Source organism: Oncorhynchus nerka, linkage group LG17, assembly GCF_034236695.1.
Source record: "Oncorhynchus nerka isolate Pitt River linkage group LG17, Oner_Uvic_2.0, whole genome shotgun sequence".
NCBI classification, from domain to species: domain Eukaryota; kingdom Metazoa; phylum Chordata; class Actinopteri; order Salmoniformes; family Salmonidae; genus Oncorhynchus; species Oncorhynchus nerka.
The window spans coordinates 27844922-27859370 of NC_088412.1; the positions used below are offsets into that span (position 1 = coordinate 27844922).

The following is a 14449-nucleotide window of genomic DNA, read 5'->3' on the forward strand; positions in this document are numbered from 1 at the left end:
ATGACACACACAGGCCATAGGAAGATTGGGGGAATGACACACAGAGGCAAGTGTAAAGAAGGGCCTGGTGGGCGGGATGTGGTGCAGGGTGGGATGGCATGGTGCCGGAGTCCTATGATCCTGGACAGGACTCCAGCTGGTTACCACAGAGCAGGAGGCTGGGGCTGGAGCTGGCTGGTGAGCGGCAAAGCCCAGCTCCACGTGGCACAGAGGTGTTTTCCAGCTAGTCATGCCTCTAATCCCAGACCAGTGGCTGTGTGGGTGGCATAGCAGATGGAATGGGGGAGGCTGCTCTTAGATAATGTCAGATAATGGCATTCATTTTAGATCCTACTTAGTGACACTACTTCCTTGATAATCTCATTAAAAAGGGCCCGTGTTGAAGAGCAACATCCGCTCTTGACAATGAGATGCAGCCAGGCTAGACTGTGGCTCAGGCTGGTGGAAGTACAGGGCCATCTTTTACAATAATGGGTCTGAACTGGCAGGAAAGTAATATGTAGTATATACAAGAATAGCACCTGGAAACCACACTACACTCATTTTTCATCTATTTTTCCCCATATGTGTGATTCACAGTAGACAGGGAGACCTAATAGTTTATATTGGAGAGAGTAAAAGGAGACATGATTAACAGGAGGCTCTCACTGGCCTAAATGGGAAAGTGAGGCCATTTCTGTTAACGTTGAAAGTTATCTTCTACCGTACAAGGTCTCGTATGACTTAGGAAAACAAAATATGTTATAAATATTCCCCTCCTGCGGTGCATGTCTGTGTTGTGCTCCCATGGGTGCAATTTTAACATTCAAACTTTTAGACTAACAAAGCGCTTCTCCCTCTCAGTAGAGGGAATGCCAGGAGGCTGCATGCAAACCAGTTGGCATCATTAACTGACTTCAGAAACAGTCCTCCCTAGGTTTCAGAGAGGACTGTTTCTGAAGCCCTAGGGCCCCTATCCACAAACAAAGAGTCTCCGAGTAGGAGCGCTGATCAACACTTTGGATACGGGCCATGAGCCCTCTCTTGTCCATTTCCCAATATCCCCATTCAGACATTTGACCAGAAGACCATTAAAACACTACATTCTCAAGCACCACATACAGGACAATAATGCTTCTAGACCCTCCTGCCCTTTCAGTTTACTGTCAATTTTTCAAGTACAGAATGTGAAATTCCTTTACACGGCAGTTCAAAGGGAAGGAGGATGTCTTTGTGGACAAGGTGAGGTGAGCTTCCTAAACCTCAGCGTTGTAAGAGACAGGCTTCTCCTTTCTCCGGACCGGGTGCTGTCAGCTTTGATGAAGCAAGAGCGGCATGAGATACCAGCCAGCCCAGCCACTCTGCGCTCTTCTGTCAGGCCCGCTGACTTCAGCTCAGTGAAGTGCCACCTCAGATTGTTTACCCTGCTCCCTACGCATTCCTGCTGTGCATGTAATACACCAGGGACCTGCAGGTTCATCTTTTATTGAAGGCAAACCTACATGCACATTGCTAGAGCCCAAACATGCCCTCACTGGCACATCACCCCCTCAACTTTCTCTCAGGCTAACGACCAGGCTAGAGAGAGACATAAAGTGAGTTGTATTGAGTGGTAGTAGGTTCCATCTTTCTCTGGGAAGGGAGAAGCTGTATGTAATTATTAAAGTGAAGGACAGGGTATGTTTGAGGTGTTGACAGAGGATTCTCCAACAGATTCTTGTGTATATTTTTAAAGACCGCAATTAAGATGAAAATCCTCAGTAAAAAATGCATGCATCTGCCTGTAATAAAATAAATAAACATACACCCTTGGAGAGAGCTGGTAATTTTCTTGTGGACCTGGGAGCACATTGAATGGCAACTTTTAATGGAATACATTAGGAACGTGTTAGTGATTCTGGCCATCAGCACACAGAGAGGGACTGATTAACAGGAAGCTCTCACTGGCCTAAATGACTGATCAGGCGCCGCCAAGGCAGAAATAGGTTCCTCGTCAGTTGCCCATTTTACTGGATAATTTTCTGCGCTGGCTGCATTTCTTTAGGAAAATGAATGCATTTATATTCATAATGGCAGAAAATAAATGGCTTTCATGCAGGAACAGGAATTGAATGTGCTTGTGATTTGGTTCCTGATAAGAGAGAAACTTTTTACATACTGAGACAATCATCTGTTCATATTCTCCAGACAGTTACTGCACTGTAATACAAGACCCATCTTCTTCAAAGATTTTCTTCACGTTTTGGTTTTCCATTTGGTCCTATGGTGTTTAACACATAGCCTTTGTGTTATCCCCACTCTTTTGGGTGGTGCCATTTTGAGTCTGGCTGTGTCATGGCACACTATGTTATCACCATCTGTAAGGATTGACCAAGGACAACGATGATCCCTGTACAAATCAATGCAGTCACCTTCCCTTAGTTTTTACCACTATAGGTCAACTGATGCAAATGATTCTGACAATGCAACAAAACAAAAAGCAAATGTAGTGTATGAAATATTCATCCTACTTGATGTCTGCTACGGCATAGTAGGCCCTGAAACACATCGCTGTGCATCTGAGAGCAGAGAGCGTGTGAAACTTGTGTTTGAGACAGGCGTGTGTGGAATCTCTCCAATCCTCTGTGTGACACACAGCTGACGTATTGGCCTGACAGGGAGGAAATCAAAAATGCACTGTTTCACTCAGTTTACCCTCATCTCTTTGTTGATACTAAAATAAATATTCAGATTGAGTTCGCAGTCAAAACCAATGCTGTTTTATTTACAGGCAATACATGGTTTGAATAGTTGGTTTGTTGCTGGAACAGTTTGTTTACCAAAGCTCTGGCCCAATCAAACCTTCCATAGTGATGAGCATCAGGAGTTAATGGCTGCGTATCACAGAGAGGAACACAGTGTTTATTTTGTCCTCCAGTTCACATGAATCTTACTGGTTCATATAACAATTAATATGACGCAAGCATGCATAAAATAGCTTCCTCCGTAGAACACTGATGAGAACAACTGTGTGATATAAACAACATCGCTAGTATGACAATGAGGCTGGTAGCTCTTACATTGGACCAAAGTGAAAGATCGAAAACAGAAACTCTGCGCCACTTCAGACATACTAGCAAACTCCGTCATTGACTTATTTTCAAATCAGCGTCCGTTTGTTGAATCCAGAATACGTTAATATACTGTAAGACAGAAATCATAGAAGGTTAGGGCTGGCACCATTACCGTATAACCGTGTAACCGATGGTAGACAGTCAGTGTAACTGATGAAGACAGTCATGAAAATATAACAACCATTTTTTTTAAATGGGGGGGGGGATTGAAGAGCGGTTGAGTCCATTTCTGCAATAAAATGGACTCTTAACAACGTGATGTAAGTAAAGTGTTGTAGCAAACGATGAATAGAATGGTCTTGGAACCTCTAAATCTGGCAATTTGACTGGTAAGCTCATGGGTACACTCGCAATGGTACCTGGTACTGTGATACTAATCATTTCCATGCTAATGTATAATGTTCATTCAAATTATGTTAACTGATGTGGCAAATGCAATGGAATATGTTTTTTGTAATGTCAGTTGAGTTGAATCAACAAATCACAGCACATATTGATGGGTACATTTTGTGTCCGGCTGTGGCAGTCACCAAATTCTGTCAGCCGCTGATTGTCGAGCAAATAACTGCCAGTCTCACGGTAATTGACCGTAATTAACATCAACACATTTAGCATCTCCTGGCTTCCACACACAGCCTACAAGCCACTGATGCAGACCTTTGGAGCAGCAACATTTGAAAAAGTCTAATAACTTAATGTAATACAGCCTACACCTTCACAATAAATCCATTATTTATTTTATTCTGTGTTGAGTGGTGAACAAAGAAACAGGTCCTCCTATATGCTTCATTTAGAGTTATTAATGTAACTTTAGTTGTGATTCAAATGTCGGCTATATGTTTTTTTTTAAATGTATACATTCTAAGGCTGCATGATGCTACTCTAATGGTGATTTGAAAAAAGTGGCATGAAAGGTACGAGCTCGGCTTTGTTTCTTGCACAGGCTGTACACACTTCATCAGTCTCAGTCAACACTTCATCAGTCCCAATTTGACAAGCCCTTGATAATTCCTCCCAACTTTCCAGCGGCATCCCCGCTGTGTGGCTGTAATGCCCTCTGAAAAAACATACCTTTTGCGGCCGGTGGCCATTGTGCTCTTGGGCTGAATATAATAATTATAATTCCCTTCTCCCTTCGCGCTGCTTGCGCCGAAGCACCTCTCACTCACATGGCTCTCGGTCACGTGATCGGGTCTTTCTCACAAGCTACAAGTGAAAACAGACACATCGAGGACCTCACTGCATGCACGTCCTTATCCAATTCCGAGGTGCATATTGAAGATATTTCGTCAGCAAGATGAGTAGGCCTAATGAACAGCAAAAGCACTAGCCTGTGTCAATATACTATCCCCATAGTACAAAAGTTGACCTATTCTATTATGTGCGAGAAATAACTATTCCAAATATAGTCTGGGACAGTTGTGGGATGCGATAGATCCCAAATGTATACAACCGCTAACATCAAAAAACAGATCAGAACGTTTTGTTTAAAATGTTGCTCAACTATCAGGCTATTTCTTCACATTAAAAGCACAGCAATGGTCACACGGCATTAGGCTATAAGCACAAATGCGGGAAAACCCATTAGCGGGAAAACACCAGTATCAAAAGTGACCGCAAATGTGATTATGCATGTAATGCTTTCTATATAAAGGTGAGTTGTTATGGTTAGAATTATCTTCCCCAAACTTCAAACTCATGCGCTGCATATGTTTGCCAGTTAGGCTCTACGCCCGTTGTAAAGCGGATTAATGTGCTTAATTTTAAGAAGTTATTTGGCCGCTTTAGTTGTGATACAAAACTTCTAACAACATAAAGGCCTACATGGATGGGCTAGGCTACATGAGGTGTGCGACTACGATTTGAAAAAGTCACAAAAAAAAGGGTATGCATTGTTTCTTGCCTTACGCTGGGAAGCATTCACAAGTGATAATATATCATTCACAAGTGATAATATATCATTCACAAGTGATAATATATCATTCACAAGTGATAGGCCAATATTGTCACCCATCAGACTATTCTTGATTTAATCTTGGCATAACATATACTAAATAATATATGTGTGAAATTTGTTTAGATTTAGAATGGACCATTATCATGCACTGGTCTCGAAATAGGGGCAGTGGGAAAAAATACATGTCATCTATGCACTTAAATGGGCGCCCGAAAAAAAAAAACATGTGCGAATGGAGGATGCTTTTCCTGTGGTTCATTTTCATGCCAGCCAGGTAGGCTATACTCCTGTTGTAAAGATAAGCATTGTGCTTAATATTAGGAAAGTTGAGAAATAAATATAGTAGGTCTAGCTTATAGAAAGCTGATGGGATCCTCCTCTTTTGAATAGAGGCCATCACTCTGTTTTCTCACACCATTGCATAGCCTATAGAAATGTTGCGCATCGTGAGCTAATGGGCTCTCATGAAGTGTTTGATTAGATTTTAGATTACATTTGCGTTGAGGTCAGAGTGATTAGAGGGACAATAGAGTGCTGAGTACCAGGCAGTTAGCAAGTTTGGTAGGTTACTAATGACCATCAGCAGCATCAGAGCTGGGAGAAGCCTAATTACCGTGACGAAACGTGGAATTTGACTGCCTTCATGACTTGTAACCGCCAGTATGGTAATACAGTCAACATAACAGCCCTAGGTACACTTCCTGCTTTTACTTCCTGCTCCTTACTTTTAACATTGCTGTTATGGGTACACTTCCACATATGCCATCATTGACTTGAATAGGGACGCCTACATTATTAATTATATTTCTATAGCAGCACATGCAGTCAGGGGTGGAGAAAAGTAGAAAATGTGATTTATTTTCTTTTATTGTTGCTATTCAAATGGTTATCATGGAGATCGCGGTCAATTGGCTGGCCAATTATCGTCATCCAAAATTCCATGACCATCAGAGCTCTATAGATGGTAAAAGAAAGCGTGAACATAGCTGGCATTTGACGAAATGAACACTTATCTGGATCAATATCCACTCAGCTGGTTCCGGGCCTACCTGAATGACAGAAAGCAGTGTGTCTCTTGGAATTTCCTGCAATTTATTGTTGCTATTTAATTTTGTCCGTCCGAGCCGGTGTAGTACGATTCAATCTTAGTCCTGTATTGATGCTTTGCCTGTGGGGACGACGTCATCGATGCACGTATTGATGAAGCCAGTGACTGAGGTGGTGTACGGAACATATTCCAGTGTGTGCTAGCCAAACAGTCCTGTAGCTTAGCATCTGCTTCTTCTGACCACTTTTTTATTGACCGAGTCACTGGTGCTTCCTGCTTTAGTTTTTGCTTGTAAGCAGGAATCAGGAGGATTTAATTATGGTCAGATGTGCCAAATGGAGGGCGAGGGAGAGCTTTGTACGCGTCTCTGTGTGTGGAGTAAAGGTGGTCTAGAGTTTTTTTACCTTTGGCTGCACATTTAACATGCTGGTAGAAATGAGGTAAAACGGATTTAAGTTTCCCTGCATTAATGTACCTGTTCACTAGAAGCGCCGCATCTGGATGAGCGTCTTCCTGTTTTCTTATGGCCGTATACAGCTCATTGAGTGCGGACTTAGTGCCAGCATCGGTTTGTGGTGGTAATTAGACAGCAATGAAGAATATAGATGAAAACTATCTTGGTAAATAGTGTGGTCTACAGCTTATCATGAGATACTCGAGACTTCCTTAGATTTCGTGCAACAGCTGTTGTTTACAAATATACATAGACTACCACCCCTTGTCTTACCAGATGCGGCTGTTCTATCCTGCCAAAAACAATTTAAGCCCTCCAGCAGTATGTTATTCATGTCGTCGTTCAGCCACGACTCGGTGAAACATAAGATATTACAGACCTCCGTTGCAAGGCTCCTCACACGCAGCAAACCCTGAGAACACATCACCTTCACTGGCTTCCTGTCAAATTCCGCATCACCTACAAGATCCTACTGCTCACTTACTCTAAGGCCTCACCCCCTCATACATTTCTGACCTCCATATACACCCCCTCCCACTGTCTCCATTCCTCTGGCGCTGGACTACTCACCATCCCCAAAACAAAACTGTGCACCATGGGGGACCGGGCATTCAGCGGTGCTGCCCCCAAACTCTGAAACTCTCTCCCCCTAGCATCCTCCAAACTCTGAAACTATCTCCCCCTAGCATCCTCCAAACTCTGAAACTCTCTCCCTCTAGCATCCCCCAAACTCTGAAACTCTCTCCCTCTAGCATCCCCCAAACTCTGAAACTATCTCCCCTAGCATCCCACAAACTCTGAAACTATCTCCCCTAGCATCCCACAAACTCTGAAACTCTCTCCCCTTGCATCCCCAAACTCTGAAACTCTCTCCCCTAGCATCATCCAAACTCTGAAACTCTCTCCCCTAGCATCCCCCAAACTCTGAAACTATCTCCCCTAGCATCCTACAAACTCTGGAACTCTCTTCCCCTAAACATCTCATGAATTCTGTAACTCTCTCCCCCTAAGCATCCCACAAATTCTGTAACTCTCTCCCCCTAAGCATCCCACAAATTCTGTAACTCTCTCCCCCTAAGCATCCCACACATTCTGTAACTTTCTCCCCTAGCGTCCCAGCATCCTGCAACTCTGACTCTATTGCACCTTCAAAAACAATCTCAAATCCCACCTGTTCAGTCTGGCTTTCCCCTCAACTAGCTAAGCTAAGTAGCTTTTTATTATTTGATTGTCTTATTCTTGTTTTTGTTTTTACTCTTTGCTGTACACTGTCCTTGGGTTTTTTGAAAGGCGCTTTACATTTAACATTTTAGTCATTTAGCAGACGCTCTTATCCAGAGCGACTTATAAGTTAGTGCATTCATCTTAAGATAGCTAGGTTGGACAACCACATATCACAGGCATAGAAAGTACATTTTCCCTCAATAACTTAGCTATCAGTAGAGCCGAGCTGGGGAAGGGGGCTGGGTGTGAAGTGCATGTGCTGGTAAAATTATTATTATTGTTATTTATTATTATTATAATATTATCATCTGACATCTTCCCTAAAGCCAGGTATTGCAGACTAGACAGGCCCATAAGTGCAGACGCCAGCAGGGAGTTTTAGCGTTCCAGGCCTAAAAACACCCTTGCTCTCTCCTCCGTTCTCCCCCCACTCTCTGTGCTGTTTGAGTGGCCTGTACCTGGGAAAGAGAGTGGGCCAGTCCCCTGTGGGCCTCAGATCTGGAGGGCCTGAGGGCCGGGCTGGCTCATCACTGGTCCCCTCCCTCTCTGCAGGACTCCCCCGGCTCTGGCTGCTGCTGTCACTGTTGTCATATCCAGGCCTGACGTCACGGAGCTGGGGTGTCCCAGATTCTCTCCTGCTACGCTGCTATCTTCCCAGACATCCCACACATTTCAGGCTTCCATCCAACTCACCTCAGGCAGCAGCCACCGATGGGGAGGAGGGACTCGGGGTGGGTGGGAGACTCCTACATATTACAGTTGCTGCTACCTTGCCAACCCCAGAGAACAGACATCTGAGCGGAGCCAGTGTATGTGTGCTACTGTTTATTTGGTCAGCATTTTAGTCATACTAATGTAAGCACATAAAGCAACAGTAAGGCTGTATTAGCATTTGAATGCCATTATAGTCAGAGGTTTGACCTAATATTTGTCAATTGTACAGTGTTGTACTGTTTCTATAAGCTAATAGAGAAAAACAGTCAAACATATCCAAAAAGGCAATGGTAAATAGTGGCATACAAAATGTGCTTAATAGCCCTGAGTACACGTTTGCTATAATTAAATTACTTTTGCTATTTACGGCCAGTCAGAATGAACTGAGCCTCTGTCAGCTTTTCTTATTAAAAGCACTTACCGCAGCAACCAGTAAGTGGTTTATGTAGATTCAAAGTATGAATTGTGAATGTATATTCAATCATATCATAATTCTGCACATTAGGTAGTTTAATTTAGGAGATTAGCAAACGAACGTTGTTGTACTCTCTCCTCCCATCTAAAAACATAATACTGAACTGGGAACTTCTATAAGTTTGTAAAAGTGTATATTTTATCATCTGCATTTTAGTTGGTGAATTCTCCCACAAATATTTTGAAGGGTGCTGGTCCGTCAAAAATAGCACCATCCCAAGTTGCTATTGCAGCAAGGGCAAATTGTTAAGGAACCAACACAATGATACACATCTGTTTTGACAAACAGAAAGGTTCTTTGTTCCTCCATATCTTAAATGTGGCCAAATGTAAGACTGACCAAACCAATTTGCCTGTTTCTACCTTAGGAACCTGGTGCTATCAAGGTATGTTATCGTCAGCTGTTCATAGCACTGCCATCCTGTGCACAGTGCACTTTTCCCCTCTCATCCCTTGGCATCTTATATGACAGACTGAAGCCATGTTCACTGACAGGGAGGGAGTGGGAACTCAGGGACAGACCATGGGGACTTAGAAAGAAGAGGTCAGGTTAGGATATAATAATGTCTGTCATATTAGTACAGAACATCACAATGTTGTCTTAACCATTGTGAAATATTAAGGAAATTCATGTTTATTTTTTATTAAGGGCACAATCACAGAAGGATATTGTTTGCTGCTAGGTTGGATCCTATATTGTGGACAGTCATGCATGTCAATAAATGGAATGGAAGGTACTGTTCAAATCTAGAGGGTAAGAACATACAAAACAAAAGAAGACCATACGTGCAGTGTGTGTGTGTGTGTGTGTGTGTGTGTGTGTGTGTGTGTGTGTGTGTGTGTGTGTGTGTGTGTGTGTGTGTGTGTGTGGGGGCACTATAAGTCACCACGTGGGGAGAGTCAGGACACCTGCTGGAAACACACCCATTTTCTCATCTCACACATTCGGGAGCCTGCTGCTCTTCATGAAACAAATAATGGCTTAGTCATACTGTAGCACCACCGAGAGGAGCCACTCACTGGAAATAGCAGTGATTTGCCAAGGAAAAACATTTGGCACACTTGTACCTATTTCCCTCTTCTATTTATTTTTGACTGTACATGGAGCGGTGAAGACCTGGTGAGATGGTCTCAATTACCCCGGCCCTCTCTCTCGTTAGTAGTGATTTGAGCTATAATGGGACAGCTGTTATGAAGCATTATGGCACTGCTGTGGTAATGTCACAACTAATGAGCTCAATTATCCCCACGCTCGCCCGCTACGAATCAACGCACCACTCTGGATCACGAAGGGGGGGGTGTCCACTATGTCACACACAACTACTAGCCCTGTGCTTTCAGCTCGACTCATCCTAATGAAGGAGCTGGGCACGGTCCCACCACGGACATTACTAAGCTGTTTATTTATGAAACATATCCCTTTAATGGATGTTAAGCATTGTCTTTTGTACATCTTTGTCCAGATTTGAAGATGGATGGAAATGCTGTGGTTAGGAACAGAAAGTCAATCAAAATGAAGATCTTTCATCATTAATAACTCATTATAACAGCAACGCATCATTTCAGTTTGCAGATTTAATTGACAGTTAAAAGATATATACATTAATGTGTCCATTAGACTAATTAAATGGCATAGGGATCATGTTCAGTTTGCTCCTCCATTAAAGGGTATTTATTATCTTAATGGGTTCTTTCAGCTTCCTGAGATGCATTTTCTTCACTTGTTTGTCTATAATATCCTTAATGGCGTTTGTACAATCCTTTATGACACTCAGCCTTTCTAGTAATACATTGATCTAGATTCCTTATATATCTCACACAGTAAACAACCAGAAAATACTCCTTTGTATAAAGATATAAAACATTTAAGGCTTGTGCTAAGACACCTGTGCTATCTTATTGTGTACTGCTATTTAGTGATCTTACAGTAGTAGCTTTGCTATATTGTGTAGAACTGTGTTAAGGCATGCTGTATGCTATGCTGCGCCGTGCTTGGATGATCTGTTCTGTACCGTGCTGTGCTGTGCTAGACCTGCGTGTTTATTTCAGGCAGGCAGCATGCTGGGTTGAATCTGCTGGGCTGCGTGTGTGCGGAGCGATCCGTTGTTGTATCAGGCCTAGATGAGTTTGCCTGCATATGTTGGCCCACAGTCAGTGCACCGCCGCTTTCTGACCTTGTCAGGGTGTGTGTGTGTGTGTGAGGCGTGTGTGTACATTCTCTTCATTGCATAACCTTGAGCACTGTATTCTCTTCCCGCAGCTCATAGTTTGCTCCGTTAATTTCAACATTTTCTTAACTTGCATGTACAGTATGAGTGTGTTTGTCTGTGCGTTGGCGTTGTCTCCGGAAGGCAGCCAGCCCATGGCCGCCTGCTGTGGGCTGCTCTCTTACTGGTGGGTGGAATCCCCTCTTGGAGCTGCCTTGTGCTGAAAGCAGCTGCCTCGCCCCATCTCTCCACTCACCTGGGGAGTGGTGCCAGGCAGTTGGGGGTGCAGACACATCCCAATCTCCCCTTCAGCCTTGCCAAGGTGGGATTAGGCACAGTGATTGGTGCAAACTCCCAAAGACACACTGAACTGTGGACACCACCAGAAACGGAGGGAAAGTGTACAAACAGTACATACAGTACACATAGTACATGTGTACACACAAAATATGCACACACACACACTGTGGTACTGTATCATTAACCACAACCCAGCACATCCAGGTAGATCTGTATGAGTACTGTGGGACTGTATCATTATCCACAACCCAGCACATCCAAGCAGATCTGTATGAGTTCTGTGGGACTGTATCATTATCCACAACCCAGCACATCCAAGCAGATCTGTATGAGTTCTGTGGGACTGTATCATTATCCACAACACCAGCACATCCAGGCAGATCTGTATGAGTACTGTGGGACTGTATCATTAACCACAACCCAGCACATCCAGGCAGATCTGTATGAGTATTGTGGGACTGTATCATTATCCACAACATCCAGGCAGCTCTGTATGAGTACTGTGGGACTGTATCATTATCCACAACCCAGCACATCCAGGCAGATCTGTATGAGTACTGTGGGACTGTATCATTAACCACAACCCAGCACATCCAGGCAGCTCTGTATGAGTGCGCTTCGGAAGCACACTTCATTTCTGCTAACACTTTGTAAGCTACGCTTGTCGAGCCTTAAATTCTCCTTGTGAAGCAGCGGAAGGGGGAGGAGGAAGGTGACAGGGAGTGGGGAGCCGCTCAGCAGTTGGCTGTGTTGGCTAATTATTGTCAACCCACATTGAGGAGTATGAGAAGAGAAGTCTTTGCAAAAGGCACTTTGATATTGAACACATATCCACAGGCCCGCGGATGTATTGGCGTTAACGGCGTAGTTCTATTTTAGTGTCCTAACTTTCCGAAGGGTGCTGTCAGATCAGTGTCAGCGAGATGAGCGGTAAAAATTGCTGTGAACCAATGAAATTCTCTCCAGGACACAAGGTTTTTAATAAACAATGGGGAAATGATAATCCAGGGTAATCCACTGAAAGTGAGAGAGAAGCATCGTGTTTCATGTGAGGAGTACAGCTCCATTTTGTCCCTAAGCTGCAGCCTGCCTGCCTATTTATTTGGTGCTAGGACAGCGCTGTTCTACATTTGTGATTCACTTTGTCTATCCACTGTGGACTTACTGTTGTCTGTTTCTTTTAATGGTAACTATCACTATCACATAGCTACAACGGCTCTGGGCGTCTGTTGAAAGTCAACTAGCTCATGAAAGCAAGCAATGCCTGAAAGAAATATCTAGAGATGTCAGGAAAATATTGAGTCAAAGAAAATATGATATTAATGACACTATTGTATCTGTACCATTTTAATACATACTGGGTAGAATTCTGTATCGTAAAAATGCTCTTCTTTCTTGTTTTACAGGGCAGAGTCTAGGCTATGGGTTTGTCAACTACATCGACCCAAAGGATGCAGAGAAAGCCATCAACACATTAAACGGACTCAGACTTCAAACCAAAACTATTAAGGTAAGTCTGATTGGAAAACACCTTCTGTACACTGAATATCAATTCACCCAGCGTTCATGCGATAAGGACTGCACTGCTTCAGTTTCCATGTAGATTGTAGGAATTCTGGGTATTGAGGCGATTCAGACTAATTTGCATACATGCAGAGAGAATTTAAATGAAAGAGTGACTGAATCAAAGAGTCAGAAGCATTAAAAGCCGTGAGGTATAACTGATATGCTAATTAATTTATAAACGTCAAAATGTGAAGGTGAAATTAGAAAGATTTTCAGACAGAGTAAGGAAAACACATTTATTAAATGCTGCCCAAAGTTAAATAGAGGACTCCAATTTATATGACATTGGTTGGGACGTCAAATAAAGATGAAGGGTAAATGGAGAGAGTATAATTTAATTAGTAGTATGGTTGTATTAGTGTACTCAACATCCATTTTAGTAGGCCTACTTTATCTCTACTTGTTGAGCAGAAAAACTATATTCTCTCATATAGCTCCGTTATGCTGTTCGCTTTAAGCCATACTGTAATCTGTCTGCTACCATAATCCAAACTCTCTCAGTAACATATTTCTAAATCTAATCAGATCGGATTACCCTGCTGAGCTGAATGGGAAAAGCCCATACAGAATCCCCAATCCCTCGACAGCCTTGAACATGATAGGTCAACATTGTGAAGGGAAGCAGCCACACCAGATCAACACAGCTCGGCCTGTTTTCAATCCAGCACAGTGCTTTGAGAGGCAAGGTCATGGGGAGACAGCCAACCAGAGCTGTGTGTGTGCCTGCGCACATCCGTGTGCGTGTCAGTGTGACACAGTCAGCATGACCCACAGTTATTCCTGCGCAGGTCTCACCCACTGAGCGTAGCTGACAGGAGTTAGGATGAGTCACAGGGTCTGTGTGTGTATCGTCCCTCTGCCACTCTCGCTCGCTAATGTACTCTGCTGAGATGGGTCCCCAGAGGGCCAAGCTAGCACCCAGGCTCCCAACCCACGCTACTGTACCAGTGACGCTCCTCGGTCCTCCCCAGTCCCCTTGCACCAGACATGTGTTTAGGAAGCCAGCTAACTTAGGAATCACAAGCATGCCATGGCCAGTCCCCTTGGGCTAGAGAGAAGAGCCTTCTGCCTGTTTTCTTGATGACGCTATTCAGAGCTAAACCTATGCACACGCACCCTCACGCTCTCATCCCACCTCCAGCCCTAGCACAGCCTCTTTCCTCCCACAGCTTGTGTAATAAAAGCAGGAGCAATCTTCCGTGTCTATCATCCTGGAGCAGACACACAGTCCAAAGAGCAAGCACACCAGTAAGTGACGTCCGCTTCCCTCACACACACAGCGTTCTTCCCCTCTTGCTCTCATTTCTCTCACACACACAGCGTTCCACATCGTACAGCTCCCTCGGTCTGTCTCTGTCCATCTTATCCAGTCAGACGGAGCAGCATCTAGACTTCACCCTGGCTCTCAGTTAT

General features: G+C 43.7%; 1 protein-coding gene across 2 annotated transcripts in view; it reads left to right on the plus strand.

Moving 5' to 3' along the window:
• Positions 1–14449, plus strand: part of LOC115145005 (ELAV-like protein 4) — an 84839-nt gene that overhangs the window by 36937 nt on the left and 33453 nt on the right. For both annotated transcript variants that reach the window (XM_029686199.2, XM_065003098.1), the window contains one exon: positions 12877–12980. In XM_029686199.2, coding sequence (XP_029542059.1) covers positions 12877–12980 — 104 coding nt within the window. The remainder of the gene's footprint in view (positions 1–12876; positions 12981–14449) is intronic.